At 41.6% G+C, this 21,723-nt stretch overlaps 1 protein-coding gene across 2 annotated transcripts; it reads left to right on the forward strand.

Moving 5' to 3' along the window:
• The first annotated feature begins 67 nt into the window (after nt 1-67).
• hipk1a (homeodomain interacting protein kinase 1a) lies at nt 68-21,168 on the forward strand. 2 transcript variants are annotated; one of them, XM_034218188.1, is made up of 17 exons: nt 68-446; nt 4,696-4,974; nt 5,201-5,664; nt 6,615-6,988; nt 8,176-8,299; nt 9,595-9,714; nt 11,634-11,720; nt 11,809-11,990; nt 12,384-12,534; nt 13,816-13,987; nt 14,443-14,561; nt 15,712-15,857; nt 16,009-16,125; nt 16,828-16,980; nt 17,270-17,472; nt 18,986-19,104; nt 19,512-21,168. In XM_034218188.1, the coding sequence occupies exons 2-17, from the start codon at nt 4,698-4,700 to the stop codon at nt 19,887-19,889; spliced, it is 3,186 nt and encodes a 1,061-aa protein (XP_034074079.1). In that variant the 5' UTR covers nt 68-446; nt 4,696-4,697; the 3' UTR covers nt 19,890-21,168. The 2 variants fall into 2 exon arrangements, with proteins under 2 accessions (XP_034074079.1, XP_034074080.1); XM_034218189.1 differs by having other exon boundaries at nt 15,715-15,857.
• Nucleotides 21,169-21,723: the final 555 nt, after the last annotated feature.

Genomic DNA, 21,723 nt, shown 5'->3' on the forward strand with positions numbered 1-21,723 from the left:
TGTTTTGCTCTATCCCTGACCCTGCGACCGTAGACGCATGTTACGTACGCTCCGTTACGTCCACTCAGTAGAAAGCGTACGTACAGTGGTGATGATGATGAGGATGATGATGGAGCTCTGTCTAGTCGACAGTGCTCATTATGATAGTATCTGACATTTCCTCTGACATTGTGCACATTCTGCTCGCTTCATACACGATGTGACTGCGGCTGTCAGTCCCTTATGACTGGGATGTGCGTAGCTAGCTAACGTTAGCCTGTTAGCTTAGTGCTCATCCATCCATCCTGCTACAGCGAGAGAGAGCTCGAGCTGCAGCTGGCCAGCAGCTCCCTCTGATCGGCAGCAGCAGCAACACACAGCCCGGTGTTCTTCTGAAGAGGAGAGGATGAAGATGATGATGATCAGGCCTTAAATATCAGATCGGTGTGTTCAGTCATCAAATACAGGTATTGTCACTCGTTAATGTGTATCCAGAAATTCCGTTATTAGTCCCACAGCAAAAGTGGCATAGCAGGTAAAAAAGGCAAGCAAGGGAAAGACACATTAGTAATACATAAATAAAAAAGAAAAATAAGTACACAACCATGGCCAAAAAAAAAATTGTGGCAGCAGTTTAAAATAACTAAGTGAAATAAATAACATATTAGAGTGTTGAGACCTTATCAAAATAAAACTTTTGGGACTGTTTTTTAATTATCAGACAGTAGTTGCATGTTATAAGGCTTATGCACAGTTGAAGTGAACAGACAGGGGCCAAAAACAAAGACCCTGACCCTAATTATGTGTGATCAAGGTGAAAATTAAGGTAACATTCGAAAAAATACATTTTGTATTTACTATGTTGTAAGACAACTAAAAGCTTTGCACTCTGAACTTTAAGAAGCTTTAATCTTTAAAATGTTGCCATGTTGTGCTTAAAAAACTACCTATAGGATGTCAAATTACTGTATGAAAATAGTTACTGAATATGTTAGCCAACCATCTGTTCTTCTACGCACGAAATTCTTTAATTTGATTCCGCCCGTTATTTTGCCGGTCTTCTCCTCCCGCATTGAACATCGCAGAAACTCCGTTCAAACATCAAAACGTTCAGCTCGGTCGGGAATCGATTGCTATTACTTTGTATCATTCATAACTTTCGTAATTCCAGAGATACATCCCATAATTCATCACATTTTTAACCATTGAAGTCAATGGAGAAATTCTTCAGACTTCAACAAATCTTCATGCGACTTCAACTGCTAACTGTTCATTCATACTTTCACTCAGAAACCTCATTCCAACTTTAAAATGTTACACATCTTTCTGACATTATTCATGTAAAACAACTTTTAAATCTTACTTTTAGAGATATTAAATATTGTTCAGACCTTGGTACAGAGGCCTTCTTCAGATTTTAACATTGAGTGCATGATGTCACATAGAGTGTAGGAAATCTTGAAATTTGCCTTCATATTTTTTTTTTAAACTGCCATAATTCCCAAACCCTACATTCCTGAGACATAATCTTTCATGACAAACGTAGGAAAACATCTCGTAGCTTGAAAAATGACAAATAATTAAGCAAAAATAATTAAACAAAATGCCTCTTGTGGATATGAAGTGACAATAACTTTCAACATGTCTCCATTAAAGCCCATTGTAATTTCAGACAGATATTTCCTCACAGCAGCAGCCGCACACCTTTAGTTAATCTGCCAAAAAGGCCACATTATTGACCCAAAAGTACACAAAAAGCACACTTCAGATACTCAAGGTCCTTGAGATGCTTCACGCTTTGAAATTTCACCGATATCTGTTACGGTTCTTCAACAAAACGTTCACATGTAAGAGGTTTATCTCTCATTCAGAACAATGGAAACCTCTGATCTCTGGACACCTCGTTAGCTCAAATATAAACACCTGTGTCATGGAACACGATGATGTCATAACTCCAACTGACATGCTCCGAGCAGCAGACTTCAGATAATGGTTAACGGTCCAGCCCTCAACAGCTCTACGTAAATTATGGGGTATCATCATATGCCGTTTCCATGGAAACGCATCCCTCGCCATAAAAGACGATGTCGCTATACATTAACTCCTATAAAAATGTTCAAAAAGTGCTCAAACTTCACATGTGTGTTAACAGTCCAGTTGTGAAGACATCTACGGGACAGTTTTGATATTTCTTCAAATGCCATTCCCATGGCAACACAATGCTCGCCGTGAAACACGGTTTTCTCATAACTTCAGTGAAAATGCTCCAAACGGCCCAAAACTTCACAGGTTTGGTAACGATGCAGCCATCAACGCATCTAAGCGTATTATGGGGTTTCATCAAATGTTGTTGCCATGCCGACAGACCACTCGCCATGAAACACAATGTCGCTGTAAGTCCAATGGACACGGTCCAATCGTCCCCCAATCTTCACTTGTATATCACCGGTCCATGCCTCAACAGTTCTACGCCAAATCTGAGATCTCACCATATGCCGTTTCCATGGAAACACATCCCTCTCCATAAAACACGATGTCGCTAGAACTCCTATGAAAATGTTCAAAAAGTGCTCAAACTTCACGTGTGCTAACACTCCAGCCGTGAAGACATACACGTGAGAGTTTTGAGATTTCTTCAAATGTCGTTGCCATGGTAGCACAAGGCTCGCCATGAAACACGGTTTTCTCATAACTTCAGTGAAAATGCTCCAAACTGACCAAAACTTCACAGGTTTGGTAACGATGCAGCCATCAACGCACCTAAGCGTATTATGGGATGTCATCAAATGCCATTGGCATGGCGACAGATCATTCGCCATCAAGTTAGTTAAAAAGTTTGCAGTTCAAATATTCTGCTGCTTTTCCAAGCCATTTTACTTTATTTTCTTCTCTCATCACACATTCAAGCCCCCAGTGTGTCTATGTATAATTTCAACCTAAATTCTTCACTTTTTTCTTACACATTACATTTCAGCATAGCAATTCAGCGTCAGATTTTCAGCATAAAGCATTCCCACTAGCAGTTTCGTCAGGAATTGCATTCTCTAGTTTTTATTATTATCAGACAGCAGTTACATGTTATCACACTCAGGGCCGTTTCTAGCTTTTTGGAGGCCCTATGCAAGATGCTGTTTGGGGGCCCTATAGTTTTTTTCAAACTACAATGGTGGGATCCCAAAGCCTTTAAGTCTAAGATGATCTGTGGAGATGCATCAATCTGTTACACTTGAAGAGGAAAACAGGCTAATTTCATGAAAACCAAGCAATTGAAACTTACAAAGAATTATATTAAAAAGGTAAAAAATAAGGCTCCTCTACCTCGGCAAATGCAAGAGATGCAGCATTTTCTCATCAATGTTTAATTTACATTTTTCATCTTCCTCAGACGTCACTCATTGGGTGGCAGCCCAACGATGGTTTGGACTTTATTACAAACACAAGCCACAGTTTTGCTATCATTGCAGTTTTGTTGTGTTTATATCCTACATTAGATTTGAAAGCATATAATGCTTCACCGAACACAGGAGGGGGCTTGGCTGTCTACAAATAAAGACGGCTAATTTTAATTCTCCCCAAATACATTGAGGCTGAACCTGAACTTTCAGCTTAGGGCCCCCTAGTGGTTGCGGGGCACTATGCATCTGCATAGTCCGCCCATAGGAAGAAACAGCCCGCTCATGGACACTGGTGTAATCAAGGTGAAAATTAAGGGAACATTCGAAAAACGACATTTTTAATTTACTATATTGTAAGATAACAAAAAGCATTACACTCTGAACTTTAAGAAGCTTTAATCTTGAAAATGTTGCCATGTTTTGCTTCAAAAAGGATGTTAAATTACTGTATGAAAATAGTTACTGAATATTTGTTTCTGTTGTTCGTCTACTGGATTAATTGATGAATCGTTGAAGTTATGGACCCTTTGTTATTTAGGACATCAGAAAATAGTCGAAAATACTCATCAAATATCAATAATCTATTACTTTTTTTGTATTCTGTAAGTAAAATACATTTCTAATGTATTATAATATAAGATAGGAAAAAGCATTAAACATTTAACATTTAGGAAGCCTGAATATTTTTACTTCAAGAATGACCCAAACAATGTTTAATTATTTAAATTAAAACAAATAATTGTATTTTAAACAACAGAATATTTGTTTCTGTTGTTTGACTACTCGATTAATTTTATCCATTTGATATATTTTCTGAATCATCATCCGTAAAGGATGAACTCTCAAATCTCCAATTTCTAGATGGATAGATGGATAGATGGATAGATACTTTATTGATCCCAAATTGGGATATTATTTGTTACAGCAGCAATGTGTTCAGGCATTAACATGTTTAAAAGGTGGAATAAAGTATAAACAAAATACAATTACCATAAACATGTCGACAGTAGAAAAGACATTTATCACCAAGAATACATTCAATATATTTTTGTACTTCTATCTATCCATCCATCCATCCACCCACCCACCCACCCACCCACCATCCATCTATCATCTATCTATCATCTATCTATCTATATATCCATTCATCTATCTATCATCTATCCACCCACCCATCCATCCATTCATCTATCTATCTATATATCCATTCATCTATCTATCATCTATCCACCCACCCATCCATCCATTCATCTAACTATCTACACAATATAAAGTTTTCTTGACACACTTCTGATGGTTTCTGCTGATCTTCAACCTGCAGACATGGCGTCTCAGCTGCAGGTGTTCTCCTCTCCCTCCGTCTCCTCCACTGCCCACTCCCGCTCCAAGAGGCTGAAAGTGGAGAACCCCCCCACCTGGGAAGCCTCCAGCCAGCCGGGGGACAATGGTTACCTCCAGCAGAGCCCCTCCCAGGGAGCCGCGCCCTCCACCTCCAGCTCCGGATCAAACTTCAACCCGGTGTACAACTCCAACCAGGGACCCCCCCCGCCTTCATCCGGCTCCCGGGAGCAGACGGTGGTCCGAGCGGCCGACAGCACAGGTAGCGTACGGTCCGGTAAATGTCATGTAAAGACATTCCTGTTTGGGCAGGCGTTTGGGTAACTTGTGTGCTTTTATTCTATTTTATTGTTTATTGTGTTTTTCACAATGTATTGTGTTTTTAGCACGTCTTTATTCATATGATGTTTTAATGCTTTGTCAAGCACTTTGTGACTTTGTCTGTGAAAAGCGCTTTATAAATAAATGTTACTTACTGACTTTTACAGGTAGCGTACGCGGACTTCCCTCCTCCTCTTCCTCCTCCTCTTCCTCCAGCCGCCGCATAAAGGATGCAGAGTCCTCCTCCCTCTACCACAAGCAGCACAGCCTGAAGAGGAAGAGTGAGGAGGTTGACAGCAGCGACAGCGTTCAGATCCTGGAGGAGCTTTCGGCCCCCGTGGTGTCAAACCGAACGGGTGGAGGAGGAGGGGGAGGGGGGGGGACCACAGCGCAGTCCATAGCTCACTCCACCTCCACCACCAAGAGCAGCTCCTCCCACAGCGAGGGCGACTACCAGCTGGTGCAGCACGAGATCCTGTGCTCCATGGCCAACAGCTACGAGGTGCTGGAGTTCCTGGGGCGAGGCACCTTCGGACAGGTGGCCAAATGCTGGAAGCGAGGCACAAACGAGATCGTGGCGATCAAGATCTTGAAGAACCACCCGTCTTACGCTCGGCAGGGTCAAATTGAAGTGAGTATTTTTTTCTGAAATGAAATGAAAACTCTAGAAAAGGTAGTATTTTCAATTATTTGACTCTTAGCATCCGATAAACCTCCAGAATCTGCTTAGAAATCCCAAAGAAAGTAATTTGTTTTCATTATTAAAGGTTGTATGAATCCACAGTGTAGGGTGCAGACAGTTACTGCTAACATCTAATTCAATATGACTTAAAGGTGCCAAATAGCCAAAATGTACACACATAAAGGCAAAAAAATGTGGTCCATGACAGCATAATGTTCACGTCAGATAAAATGGATGGTGGTGATGGGAAAGATCTCCATGCTCTGCAGCGACAATATAACATACATATAGGGGGTTTCCATTTTCCTCATTTCAGACATGGAAAAATCTGAGTTTTCTTGTTGTAATGACGGCTCCGATAAGACATGAATGCTAGTTTAGGGCCTGCTCACACAAAAGCAGACTATTGCCAACCTAGGCACAAAATGCAAAGTAAACAAGAAGCCAAGAGGCTTGTTTCCCGCTATGGTTTCATGGAAACTATAGACCCTAAAATATTTGTGTCACATAAAATGATTATACCAAATAGCAGTTAGATAAAAACAATAAGAAGCCCAAATCCATTCAGGTGAACGTTTTTCCCTCTGCATAATTCATGTATTTTTATTTGAAAGTACAACGCCTCAGAGACGTATCCGGTAAACATGGTTGTTATTCACACGGAGCTCCGACACTCCCTTCTATCCAGTTATAAACCGGATATCTAGCTTGTTTTTCAAACCTGTAGATGTAAAGAAAAAAGCCTTTACAAACCACTTTACCACAAGATAAAGTTAGGAACAACTCATGGAAATAATTGCCATTTCTAAACATTTACAAATAGTCTAAAGACATTCCATCCATATCATTATCTCTTAAGCACAATACAATTTCCATGTTCCTCCCCCTCTCTCCTGCAGGTGAGCATCCTGAGCAGACTGAGCACAGAGAACGCCGACGAGTTCAACTTCGTCCGCTCCTACGAGTGTTTCCAGCACAAGAACCACACGTGCCTGGTGTTTGAGATGCTGGAGCAGAACCTCTACGACTTCCTGAAGCACAGCAAGTTCAGCCCGCTGCTGCTGAAGTGCATCCGGCCCATCCTGCAGCAGGTGGCCACGGCCCTGATGAAGCTGAAGAGCCTGGGGCTGATCCACGCCGACCTGAAGCCGGAGAACATCATGCTGGTGGACCCTCTGAGGCAGCCGTACCGAGTCAAGGTCATCGACTTCGGCTCCGCCAGCCACGTGTCCAAAGCAGTTTGCTCCACCTACCTGCAGTCTCGATACTACAGGTGAGTCAGCCTGGACTGTACCGTTAGAGCAGGGGTGTCCAAACTAAGGCCCGGGGGCCAAATGCGGCCCGCGGACCATTTTGAATTGGCCCTCAGCTAATTAAAAAAATATAATGACTTGAGTATGATAAACTTCAGCTTGTATATATGTTCAAATATATTACAGAGTATTTATGTGTTAATAAGCCCAATTTTCTAATAAATTCAGTCAATTAAAGTTGAAAACATGTTCTAACAAATCTAACTTGATCAGGGTGTCCGCGGGGTCTTAAAAAGTATTAAAAGTTGATCAATCAATTTAGCGAAAATTAAGGCTATTAAAAAGTATTGAACGGCATTTTCGAACATCGTTATGGGGAAATGCAAGTCTGCGTCCAAATGGTTGGAAGATAAGGAGGAAGGACAATCAATACTGTATATAGTTAATGTGAGGTAAAGTGTGTTGCCAAGGTAACCGGTTAAAACTCAAAGTGGCGATGAGGTCTTAAAATGTATGGGAAGGTTTTTAAAAAAGGTTTGAAATGGTATTACATTTGACTTCAGGATCCCTGCGTATACCCTGTTGATAAGAAAGCCCAATAACTTAATTACATATCAAGCTTGAAATCTACTGTTCATATTTCCCATTATTATAAGCAATCTGAAGCTTCTGTTTAAAGGAATTAGCTCTGGAGAGCTGTGATGTACTGTAGGCAGTTTTTTTCTAACAGCATTTTCAAGTATCAAGAATAATTTACCTACTTTGGATAGATTTTTCCAACTTATAATAACTGAACTTATGAGGCTCTCGAGTGAGTGGGCCCAGCCCTTCGTATATTTTTCTGTATGTGGCCCTCGGTGAAAACAGTTTGGACACCTCTGCGTTAGAGCTTTGGAAGATGATCACATCAACACGGTTCTGGTCTTTAAAGTGGTTTCCTGTGGGTCAAATAATCGGTTTTAAATGACTACTGCTGGTTTAAAAGGCACTTAAAGAGGCCCTATTTTGCTTTTGGGCAATTTCCTGTAGTGTGTTGTATATATTTTTCTGCATGTAAATGGTCTGCAAAGACTACAATCCCTGAGTTTCTCCCTCACACACTCCCCCCTCTACAAAGCACTATATAAAAAAACGTGCCTTTTCTTGAATATTATGTAAATGACCTGCTCTTTTGTCTTTTTAACATACTATTGTGTTGTGCTTGCAGAGCTCCGGAGATTATTCTGGGCCTTCCTTTCTGCGAGGCGATCGACATGTGGTCGTTGGGATGTGTCATCGCTGAGCTGTTTTTGGGATGGCCGCTTTATCCGGGGGCCTCGGAGTATGATCAGGTCAGCTGCAGCGCTCTCACACACACTAATATATTAGGAGAGAGTAAGAAAGAGTTGGACATTGTAGAATTTTCTCATTTTATTATAGTTTACAAGAGTTAGATTGGAAGATTGATACCACTTTCTGTTTGAAGCTATAGTCAACAGCCGGTTAGCTTAGCTTAGCATAAAGACTAGAAACCAGAGGGTAAACAGCTTTATATATATTAATATAACACATTAACATTTATATCTTGTTTGTGTAGAATTACTCTTTTGTTAAAGGTGGGGTAGGTAAGTTTGAGAAACCGGCTCGAGATACACTTTTTGTTATATTCCATGGAATGCTCTTAACATCCCGATAGCAATGAATATCTTAAGTTCTTTGACAAAAAATCCATAAAAAAATTTCATCTGTGGAAGCCGTAATATTGTAAAAAGTACAACCAATCCGTTTAGCCGGGCCGGCTAAACGGATTGGATTGCCGCCCTGTCTATCAGCCTTCCATCTCGTGCACGCACAAATGTATCTCGTGCCCTCATTGGGCGTGCCGTCATTGGGCGTGCCCTCATTGGGCGTGCCGTCATTGGGCGTGCATTGCAGCAGTACTTCAATGACTCGCCAGCAACAGGCGGCCACTTTCACCAGTCTGCTGACGTCATGTGCGCGTTCATGTGTGTTGGAGGAGGTGCTCTGTAAGGAAGGGGCGGATTCTTTTCGGCTGTGTACTTTCAAATGTTAGTGCACTCGAGCCGGTTTCTGAAACTTACCTACCCCACCTTTAAGTTTGATTTTACAGTGGATAATGTGCAGGACTATTTACATCTTTGTTGCGTCTTTTAATATTATTATATTATATTGTCTGACAAAATAAATCAATATGTGGATTAACCCATCTAACTTTAGACAGTTACACAGACACATGCACACAAACTTGCATTTTAGCCCTTTCTCTGTGACTATGAATTTGTACAAAGTATGAAAAAACTGTAATGACTTTGTTAAAATGTTTATCAGTTTAAAAAAATGTAACACTCTTAAAGGATGTTTGTGGATTTGCATAAGTTTCTCACAAGTTTTTCATACGTTTTTCACAAGTTTTTCACAAGTTTTGCATAAGTTTTATGAAGCTTTAGCCAACTGCCAGGTTGCTTGGCATGAAGACGGGAACCTTCTTAAAGCAGGTTTGTCGACACGCATTGCATGTATTTATCCAAACCCACAATGCCTCATTCAGAGAACCAGCCCTCAGGCGATGTTAACACATTGTTTAAACAAAAGGCAACTGAATGTCTTCTCCTGTTGTCTCCCTCAGATCCGTTACATCTCCCAGACGCAGGGCCTCCCTGCAGAGTATCTACTGAGCGCAGGAACCAAGACCAGCCGCTTCTTCAACAGAGGGCCCGACTCCAGCTACCCCCTCTGGAGACTCAAAGTGAGTTGCTCTGCACAGATGGAGATTACTGAGCCTGAATTAAAACATTTTCAACAAGTTCAACATTAACACGGCCAAGTTCTCAAGACAGAGTACAAGAAAATGAAGTGAGTTGAAGCAGGAAGGCAGGAAACATAGACTATAAACAAAAATAAATGATTGTGTGCGTTATCCAATTACATTGCCCCTGGTCAAAGACCTCAAATAAAGAGTAAGGACATAACAGCTTTGTTATAAACAGGCTCCAAGACGTACAAAAACATTAAACAATGATTTTCAATTCTCAAAGTAGTAATCCAACAATGCAGCTCCAGGAAAACAAAACAAAAGTAACCACTAAATAGCAGTTTCCATATACTGTACAGTACAACGGATTTGTTTATAGGCGACAAACTGATACTTCATGTAAAATGAAGCAACCAGTGGCGTTTTCTCCCGGAGGCCAAGGGAAGCCAGGCTTCCCCTGTTTTTCGGATTGTAGTTATAATTTTAATAAATAAATAAAAACACTTTGTTTTGTTTCGATAATTCTCCTTTGCTGTGTGTTGCTGCCGGCCCGTCTCTCCCCCATTCTCATTGAGTATTTTACAAAGAGTGAAACAGCGCCCCTCTAGATGTTATGGTGAAACAGTAGATTGCACTCTCTGTTGCGAGAGGAGGCCAGCCGAATCTGGCTTCCCTTGGTGAAAAAAAATGGAGGGATTGACCAATCAGATGAGGCTCACGTGATGCCCCTGCCAACCTGTGATTGGTCAGGGCCATGCCAAGGGAAGCCAGAGGCGGCTGGCTTCCCTTGCCTCACAATCCAATCAAATCGCATCGATTTAGTGTTGCATCCTAAAATCCGGAAGTAAGCTGCGCATGTTTCCCTCCATAGGATTTAGGAAAATAGCTCGAAATAAGGTCAGTGGAAAACGAACCTGTTAGATAAATGCAAGTTTTGTTCAGTCGGATAATATCCACATGTCTACCCTACTTTTATAATTTTCTAATCATAAATCTAATCGATAGAAGATAGATAGCGCCACTCTCACCGCCGTTAGAAAGTAGCAAGCAACTGAAGCAAGTGCAATTATGGAGGGTGGAGATTTGGAGTATTTCATCAAAAATAATTGTACTAAACTTCCGCTCCAGCAGCAACAACAAATACAATCTGATGACAGGCCGATGCCCAAACTGGAGCTGTGTACAGCGAGGAAAAAAGGAGCGAATCGGACGTAAAACGTTAAAGGTCTCCTGATTTAGTTTGTGAATGAATGCTTATTAGAGTTTCGGCTGGAGAGTGCGTGCGGACCTGTCGGTTAGATAAAAGGCGTGTGCAAGTCCTGCATCTGATACAAATGTGTGTAAAATGATACCGGGTGCTGTAATCACTCATCTGGTTACGTTATTACATTGACCACCACACCCCCGACCCAAAAGAAAGGACGTATTATTGGCTTCCCCTCATTTTTTCCCCACGCCACGCTACTGGAAGCAACATGGTTTTCTATTCCTATCCACTTTTAAAAACTAATTATTTGTGTGTGTTACTTTCAGTTTGTTTTCCTCTATTTGTATTAAAATGTGTTTTAGTTGCTGGTTTTAGTTTAGTTTATTTTCTGTTGTAAATGTTTCTGTTTTTATGTGAGAGCACTTTGTAACTTTGTTTGATACAATCTGCCACAGAGTCCATCCCCACAACTTAACCTCTATGTTCATCTGCATCATTCACAATCAACCTCTTGTACACCTTTCAAACTGTCTGTCATGTTTTAATTCCTTCCTCCAGTTCGTTCCACAACATCAGCCCTCAAATGTATATTTGTATTGTTTAAAGATTGGTGCAAACACAATGCTGTTTTAAGTTAAAGAGTCTATCATTAAGCATATGAGCAGTACATATACTGAAGTGTTGCTATGGTTATTTCTCTCTGCAGACGTCCGCTGAGCACGAGGCGGAGATGGGCATCAAGTCCAAGGAGGCGAGGAAATACATCTTCAACTGTTTGGATGATATGATGCAGGTGAGCTTCTTTCCTTTCCTATACACTTCTCACAGTTTAGGGTGCTCCAGGAAGCCGCTTGACAAACCCACTTCCTGTGGCTCTGCAGGTGAACATGACGAACCTGGAGGGGACGGACATCTTGGCAGAGAAGGCGGACCGGCGGGAGTTCATCGACCTGCTGAAGAAGATGCTGACGCTGGACGCAGACAAACGCATCACGCCCATGAAGACGCTGAACCACCCCTTCGTTACCATGACGCACCTGCTGCACTTCCCTCACAGCTCACAGTAAGTGCAGGACTCGCTGAGGATCAAGACTGAAGTTAGGTTCCATCTTTGTTCACTATTTTTTTCTTTTTTAACAACTTTATTTTTCAGTTTTTCACAAATACAGTATGTCCAACATTTATGATAACAAGTTGCAAACCCCTCCCCCTCCAGGTGGTATTCAATGAGTTGACAAACATACGACAGAAAGATCATAAAAACCAAAAATAATTAATGGAAATAGACAGTATACAAGTAAATACTCAGATATAATAAAACATCACACACATAACCCAAACAAAACATTTTAGTTTATGCTATTCTTATTGCCAGCCTTCTAAACCCCTAGTGTGACAAGGTACGTAACAACTTCGAGCCCACATGTTCACCATTTTGAATAATGTCATTTTACAGCATGAAATCCTGCTTCCAAAATATGGACATATGCAAACGCAGATGCAGCGCCTTTGAGAACGGGAAGAACATGTTCTCCAGCAACACCACGTCGAGTGCAGCCGCCAACCTCACCGTGACCTTCAGCAGCCAGCTCAGCCAGCACAGCCAGGTGAGGAGTCCTGCGTCTGCCTCAGGGGGGCGGGTTCACCTGCTGAAGGTTATAAAGCAGCCCTTTTAGTTAAGTAGTCAAACCACTGTTGAACCTGACTTCTTTGAAGAGTAAAACCTGTTCGATAAGTAAGGGATAATGTGCAGCGAGGCGGTCATTACGGCCCGTCCACACAGCAGCGTGCGTTGAAGCTTGCCGGCGGGCGTGTCTGAAACTCGACCAACAACCAATCACATGAATCTCCCGCCCCTGACACACAAGCAGCGGTTTGATTGGCTAAAGCTTGTACTGGCATATGATTCGATTGGCTGACGCTTCTGCCGAGGCTTCAAAAGTTGAACATTGCTCAACTTTTGCCGCGAGCCACGCCAGCAAAGCTCCGCGTCGCTTCCCACAATGCAGTTCGGCAAAAAGTGACGTCACCCCATTCAAAGTGAATGGTGAAGCTTTCAACGCACGCCGCTGTGTGGACGCACCGTTATGGGTAAAAGAACACCAGGCAGATCAGGATCCCGACGCGAAGCCAAACTGTATACAGTTCAATCGACCGGACTTCTTTGTGCAGATGTGAGCGTCCTGAACAATAAGTGCTTGACAGCGGACTGTCTGTTCTGGATTAACAACGTGTCACGTGTTCTGAATTGACCAATCAGAATCGAGTATTCAACTAAATCATGTAATAAACTGGAATATTGTGCAATTCATCTGGAGTTATATTTTTTGCAATGGAGGATTTTTTTTTGAGTGAGAGGTAGGTAGAAGGTCCTCTTCATTGTTGCAGTTTTTAGAGAAAACATTAATTATTAAACAGTCAATTTATTTTAAACATACACTTACATTTCTATTTTCAATTCAGGAAATGTACAAAAATGTTACTTAATCACTAACTTTTATTTTAAACACCAGTTACATTTGTTTAAATGTATTGAACGAAGAAGCATGTGTTATTCCTAAACGGCAGCATTTGTAATTGCATAGAAGTGCAATTCTTCAGAGAACTTGGTTGACCATTAAGTGCATTTCTGTATGTAAATTAGTCTGTAGACTTATGTGCAAGAGGATGTAGAACAGGTGAGATTTATTTCGTTCTGCATACATTTCCTTAAGCAAATTGTCCCGTTGCATGTTCTGTATGTACTGTATGGGTGAGTTCTGACTTGTATGTGTAAAAGTGCCTTGAGGCGTCAAACAGACTGGAAAAGCGCTGTATAAATGCCGTCCATTTACCGTAGACGTTCTTGCTGAACTGGACTCATATTTCCCGGCTCGTTGTGTCTCCAGATGTCCTCAGCAGGAGCCCAGTCTCTGTCCCTCAGCAGTAACGTCCCGCTGCTCAACTACCAGCCCGGCCTCTACCAGCAGGCCACCATCAACATCCCCCGCCCCCCCCAGCTCTGCACCCAGACCGAGCCCTTCCAGCAGACCCTCATCGTCTGCCCCCCCACCATCCAGGGTGAGAGGGCCACATGTTGCCTCAATGAAAATAAATATCATTTCATAGTCACCTAGAACATTTTGAAATAACTACATTTTTATATTTCCCAAACATTTAAAATACATTGAAACTTTTAGATCGAGGCATCATTATTTAATTTTTGCTGCTGCCGTTTATTAAATCAAATAACTTTCATATCTCACACATTGCATTTTGATTTAGATGTTTTACCTTATTCTTTTTTGTTTTTCTAGTTCTGTATTCTCTCTTTACTGTTTTTTAAATGTACTCTAATGACATTTTATAAAGTGTTTCTATGTCTTAATGCTTTAAATGTAGCCTGGCCTGTGTACTGTATATGTTATGCAACTTGCTACATTATCCCTATATTTCCTAGCCTCTATATCTCTATATCTATAATTATATATTCATTGAATTAACCAATATCACCTGCCTTCTTCTTCTCCCTCCAGGTCTCCAGACATCCAGTAAGCCCTCTGGTTTTCCAGTGAGGATGGACAGCTCCGTCCCCTTAGGTCCTCAGAACCAGAACTCCCAGTCTCTGCACATCCAGCCCAGCATGCTGGCTCAGGTGGGACACACTCTTCTTCCAGTATCCATAAGCACCAGCAGGGATGACATTTAACTGAGTACATTTACCCAAGTAAAAGTGTAAGGTACCTGTACTTGTGTACTTCCATGTCTCCACTCTCTTCACAAATCAAAATCCCCACCAATGATTTAGAATATCTGTATTCTTGTATGCAAAGAATCTCATCAGGTTTCAGCAGAATATGCAGCAGGTCTGTATCCACCATGTCTAAACGCCCCCCTCCCACTGCTCCCCCCAGGCCTCACTCGACCCCCTGCTGGTGGGCAGTCTGTACGCCTCTCTGGCTGAGTTGCCGTCTTTAGGCTGCAGATGTGAAAGTTTTGCCGGCTTACTGGATCAGAATGCCTCCTGCTGGTAAAACACCATCATCATGACTGGATAACATCTCTTATTTCTTCCTGTTCTCTCCTAATGTATGTCTAGACTGCAGCTGGACGATGGACACATGCGCACAATGTGATTTATTGCTTTTGCTTTCTGCTTCAGGTGGTAGAAGCATAACACTCTATTTTCAGAGTTGGTATTAGGCTTTCTCTGCTATAAACAAATAAACGTATTTCCAAAAATGGTTTACTATTCCTTTAAAAGATTCCTTTCATCACTGTCACATCTAGCGAAAGATGTTTTTAAAACTGCAATGTAAAAAAAATACTGTTGCGTTTTAATGCTGTAGAAGCTTTCTCTATTTTAGTTTTTCAAAAAGGTTGAACTTATGCCAAGAGACAACTCACTTTCTTCCTCTCCTCGTCCCAGACTAACACATCCTTTAACTTTCAGGGGGGCTCTGTTCTTTCTGGACCTTATCTTTACGGCTTTGCAAGAACCTAAACCTGAACATGTATTTTCTTTATTTCCTAAAGTTTAAATCCTGAACTTTAGGGTTCTTGTAATAGTTGAACGTGTGTGTGTGTGTGTGTGTGTGTGTGTGTGTGTGTGTGTGTGTGTGTGTGTGTGTGTGTGTGTGTGTGTGTGTGTGTGTGTGTGTTGTGTGTGTGTGTGTGTGTGTGTGTGTGTGTGTGTGTGTGTGTGTGTGTGTGTGTGTGTGTGTGTGTGTGTGTGGTGTGTGTGTGTGTGTGTGTGTGTGTGTGTGTGTGTGTGTGTGTGTGTGTGTGTGTGTACGTGTGTACTGCAGGGCTGGCCAGCTGGCACTCAGCAGATCCTCATCCCCTCCACCTGGCAGCAGATGCCCGGCATGGCCCTCCACAACCCGGGGCAGAACGTGGTGCCGGACCCCCCCATGGGGGCCTCCGACAGTCAACAAGGCTCTGGCTGGAGGTGAGTTTAATCCATAGGACTTCATTCTGTATGTTAAAACACACCTTCAGGTCATTGTATTATTACAACTTAAAAGAAAATGTATCTCTGTGAGGTCAGTCAGTCATAGATGCAGTTTAAGATAAATAACGTGTGTCCGTCCTTCTCTCAGGGGTCGTCATGGCAGCCAGTTCGATGGCGTCGGTCACGCTGCCTCCCAAAGCCACGCTGCCTCCAGACCCCAACAGGGCAAGAGGGCAAAGGCTCGACACGCAGAGAGCAGAGCCAGGTCTCCTGTCACACTGCCTTACATCCATCATCATCTCCATGGGGGGGGGGGGGGGGGTCCATAAATTGTAGTGGTGGTGGTCTGTTACCTGGCTTCATATCTACTTGTTCAATGGGCTGCAGTGATATCCATTAAACCTTTATCCTGCAGTCAGCAAATTGTGAAGAATTGAAGTTTCCAATAGTAATACCAAAACCAACAGTTAACTGATACAACTAACTACTACTAACAATTGTGTCCGTGTATCAAAGCCATATATTTAACATTCCTCTGAGACATAGAGCTCCATTGTCGTTCAAAAACCACTTTGTTGATCTGGGTGAAATGTTATTTCACTACAAATTACACACAAAGGGTAGTTTATTTAGAAATAACCCCACATACACTATACTGGTGCCCCAAGTACTTATTAGATTAATCTGCCTCTGAAAATAGTCCCAAAAAGTGTCTTTTTACTCGTGTTTGAGTATTTATATATTTATAACAATGGTAATATAACAGTAGCTTGAAGCAACATAAATAGGTGGCAGATACGATAAGATAAATAAGATAAATATTTGCAATAAAACAGTGAGCATCTTAATAATAATAATACATGTTATTTGTATAGCACACTTAAAAAAACAATGTAATCTCAAGGTGCTTCACGAAAGAAAAAGTTATCTTCGAAACATATTTATTAAAAAATCCTCTTCCCTGCAGGCCTGTGTCGTCGGCCACTGTGCTCCAGAACCCTCCTGCTGGTGATCAGTCTCAGCCAATCATCATCTCCGACACCCCCAGCCCCGCCGTCAGCATCATCACCATCCACAGCGACTCGGAGGACGAGGACGACAGGAAGTTCCCCGCTGGCTGGTGAGCTCACTTCCTGTCTCTGAGAGGTTTTAGCTGAAATTGTTATTTTTACACCTTTATTTGTAAATAACGATTCAATAAAGTCAGACTGAAGCATCCTTTGTGCATCAGTCAATCCTCACGGTAAATACAGAGCTGAATCCCAGATCAAATGCAATGTTTGTTTTTCATGTATTGTGTCTTGATATGTGTCTATGTTGATGTTACACATGGAGCTGCTGTGATGAGTCAAATTTCAGACTTGATCTGACCAATATTATCGTATTATCGTTTTTTCCCTCTCCTGCAGCTCTGGAACGAGCCAGCGGACCAACGTGATCAGCTGTGTGACGGTGCATGACTCGGACTCCTCCACCAGCAGCCCTCTGAGTACCAAGACCCCCCCTCTGAGCACAAAGACCCCCCCTCTGAGCACCAAGACGCCCCCGCAGCCCACCCAGCCTCTGGCCGTCATCGTGCCGTCTGTGAAGAGCCAGCCGGGGGAGAGCTCGGGTCAGTAATCAGCAGCGAATATTCGGCCTGCGCACGCGGGGGGGGTGCGTAGTAATCAGCAGCGAACCGCTTCAACACGTGTATTTCGGTTTATTCACGACATTCATTTTGTTATTCTACAGTATTGTTGTTTTATAGTTATTTGTTAATGTAACCCAATTTGTGTTCTTGAAATTGAAAAGGATATCGCATTGTGTTTGTTACTTTCGTTGCAGTTGTATATGTCTTACGTGTAATTTGGCTTGGCTTCCTATTTTGTATGGACATGCTTTTATTTTGAAGGAGAGGTAGCGCTGTTGACAGGAAGTTGTTGTTGCTATGGAAACAACGTGACGAAGATTAACGGAGAAAAAGTGATATCTACATATAAAGACGGAGAAAACGATAACGTTTATGGTTAAGTGTTAGCCCCCCCGAAGAGGCACAAGCTCTTACGTTGATATTGGAGTTTTCAATCAATTACATTTTGCAGCCGCAGTGCAAAAAAAACGGAATAACGAAATTGAAACCCGAATAGTACTCCAACGAACGAATATTCGGATATTCGGGTACAGCCCTAAAAAATACAATAAACACAGCAGCATAATAATAATAAAACTGTACACTAACAGGAAACAGACGGTCACATTTGTTATTTAGTAGTGGCAGATACGTAATTGCACGTTATTCTTTATGCAGTGATTGGTCTCGTATATCAAATGTTTTGCTGGTGAGATTTAGATACTAGCTGCATGATAGAATCGGAGGGATGAGACCCTCTTTAAAGGTCACACATGCAGAGCACACAAATGTGTTCTCTGCTTTTAACCCATCTAGTACCAGGAGTCTAGTACTACGAGCAGTGGGCAGCTATTGCACAGCGCCCGGCGAGCAATGGGGGTGAGGGGGGAAGGGGGGTGTCCGGTGCCTTGCTCAAGGGCACCACGGCAGGGCAGGAGGTGAACTGGGACCTCTCCAAGTAGCAGTCCACACTCTGGTCGGGGACTTGAACCGGCGACCCTACAGCTCCCAGTCCAAGCCCCTACTGACTGAGCGACACACACACACACAAATCATATTGACATTGTGGAGGTGCTTCAGTGTGAATAAAAGAAGACACAGCTCAAATTGTATTTCTCCAGTAACCTAGAGCATTTTTATTTCGAGATTTATTTGAGTGAGATTAGGAGCAGGAGGTCCTTTGATTTGGTGCCTTTTTGTGGAGAAGATGTAACTTGTTAAATAGTCGTTAATTTCATCACTGTCACATCTAGTGAAAGATTTTTGGAAAATAATTTACTTTACGCAGAATTAGCTATTTTTTGTTTTTTTAATACAGTATATCTATTCATTCTTATTGTATTTAACCAGGTGTTATTGCATGAAGTGGCCTCAATGGATCAATTTAAGGTGCATTAATAATCAGCTCAGCTCAATTAACAAGTTAGACTGATCATCTTTACCTGAAGCACATGTAAGCTAATCCTTTGTTCGAACTCACAGTATTTTTTGGTTTTTGTTTTTCCACTCGTAGATCAAGCTACAAGTGGCTCTGGGAAATCCAAGAAAGCGTCGAGTCGGACCGGAGACTCCAACACTGACCGCCATCAACGAAACACATCCAGCAGATCTCAGCCTCTCAACCTCAGTCAGGTAACTGCTTTGATGTATTCAGGGACATCACTCAAGCACTTCAGTTCGGTAAAGTTGAAAGAATAGTTCAACAGTTTTTCATGTAGGCTGGATTTAGGACTGACTAACCAACAGAAATGAACATTATAAAATGAAATGCTCTGAGAACCTTCAGCCTTCTTGCAGTCACCTGAAGTACATCACACCAGTAGCTTTGTGACTTGAAGTGGGAGTATTTCTGACCCTTTTTTAAATGTATTTGTTTATTCCACACATGGCAGTTATTTTAAAACAAGACATGTACACTTATACTGTTTTTTTTTTTATAGCGCATGGTGGAAAGGAGCAGGGAGAAGAACATCTTATTTTACCTGCCCCTTCTTACAAAAAAAACCCCAGAACACCAAACCCTCTCTCTGTGGTTTCAGGTACAGCAGTCTGTGATGTCATCTTCCCTCGACCCAACAGGAAGCAGTATCATCCTGAGGAGGCAGCCCACCTACCCTCCTCCCGTCTCCTCCCACTCGTCCTTCCTGCTCCACGAGAACCCCCTCTTCAGCTCCGCCCCCAACCTGTACGCCTACCCCGCCTCCGCCGCCCTGGCCTCCGTCTCGCAGGCTGTGGACCAGATGCAGGGGGGCCGGGTCGGGGGGGCCTTCTCCTCCCTGGCGCTGCTGCAGAAGACCGGCAGCCTGGTGGTCTCTCCGGCACAGTACGGTAACCAAAGCCTCCAGCAGGGGGTGCCGCCTTTTCACCACGCCAGTGCTACTTACCAGAGAAAACTCAACCAGTTCCCCTACCTGTAAACACCAAATGACCGAGACTAGAGACGAGCACAAGCGGCTTATTTGACATTTTCTGTAAACGCATCTTATTATCTTAAAATGTGTTAAAACTTCGTTAAACATTTAATTTATTTATATTTTAATCATGGTCTGTTTTAAAATCTTTTCCAACGTTTTCGTGTTTTTGTGTTGCATACATACAGCCAGTTAACAGTTACAGTGCAGTCGGCAAGTATCTACTTATTTACAGATGTGTTGTTGTGTTGGCTCTGCACTCCAATACATTAGATTTTACAATTAAACAATAAGTATAAGCTTAAAGTGCTGACGTTTGGCTCTAATTGAAGGTTGTTTACACACAGACCAGATGAAGCAAGTAGGAATTGTAGCCCTTTTTTGTACAAAGTCCCTAAATGTTAAGGGACTAATCATACAGCTGCAATTCTACTATTCCTGGTAGTTTGCGAACATGTTGAGCCCCATTTTTTTATTTTATTTGAGAGAGAAGTGTTGAGGAGAAACTGGAACTTGACTACTTGCTGTGCTGTCCAAAAATGTTATTATTAATTTGTATCTCTATTGTAATCTATATTAAGTCAGACACCCAATCGCCTTACCTGTTTAATCCGTTTCTTGATTGTTGTTTTACTTTAATGTCAGCAGATTGTGATACGTTAGGCGTTTTAAAGTTTCATTTATGAACATGTGTGTGTGTTTTATCTGTATCTGGAGGAAGTCTGATAATGTTCTTCAAATGTTTTCCATGTTAATTATGTTTTAGTGCTGGCTATATACTTGATTATATGTATATGTTTAGGACATAACATTATATAGGGTGTGGTATTACAGTTTTAAATGTATTCTTAAGGTTGCATGGCTCTGACATGGAGTAGCATTCAGGAGAGATGCGTACAAACTGCATCTGCATTGATTTTCATCGTCGCTTGCAGACAAATATACATGTTATATTTAATTTGTGGGACAAACACATTAAGGATATTGGTAAATTGTTAAACCTGTGTCTTGTGAAGTGATGTCTGTGATATTAAAATGTGTGCATCAAAATCTGATCGGGCATCACACTATCACATCCAAGCTAATGCGTTTAAAATTGTGAAAAAAATCTGAGAAAAAGACGATATATAAAAATACAAATTGATGTTCAATGTGTAACTGCTTATAAACAAATCATTGGTTTGGTGAAATGGTGGCTTTTGCTGTGTTGTGGAGTGCTACGTTACATAAAACACTCAATGGACCTTAACCCGTATATACGCAATAAAATATTCTCAAAACAGAATTTGAGACTCATTGATGATTAAACTGAAGGATTGTTTTCAAATTACACACTCATACAGTATACTGTACATCCTAATGAAATACAGAATCCTACCCTTGCATCACTACGGAAGAGGATTAGGGCCACGTGACATTTTCATTTGAGATCTGACCGAAAGTGTATTTGTTTTTAGATCTGAGAAAACTCAGAAAAAAAGTCAGAATTTTGAAATAAGTTAAGAAAACAAAAGTCAGAATTAAAAAAGTCAGAATTCGAAGAAAAAAGTCAGAATTCGAAAAAGGAAAGAATAAAACAGAATTTAACAAAAAAAAGGTCTGAATTCGAAAAGAAGTCAGAATAAAAGAAAGTATTAAAAAAAAAGTCAGAATTCTCTAAAAAATTCTGAAAACTTCCGAAAATCATAGAGTTCGGAATTTTTCAAAAAAACGTGTCCCTAACCGTCAGCCATACATCTCTAACTCACAGAATCAACTTATCATTTCTTAACATGCTGTTCTTGAAAGAAAGGCATGGCAAAGAGCTGCTTCACTAGTATCTATACACGAGACAGATTTG

The sequence above is a fragment of the Gymnodraco acuticeps genome, unplaced genomic scaffold, assembly GCF_902827175.1.
Source record: "Gymnodraco acuticeps unplaced genomic scaffold, fGymAcu1.1, whole genome shotgun sequence".
NCBI classification, from domain to species: Eukaryota; Metazoa; Chordata; class Actinopteri; order Perciformes; family Bathydraconidae; genus Gymnodraco; species Gymnodraco acuticeps.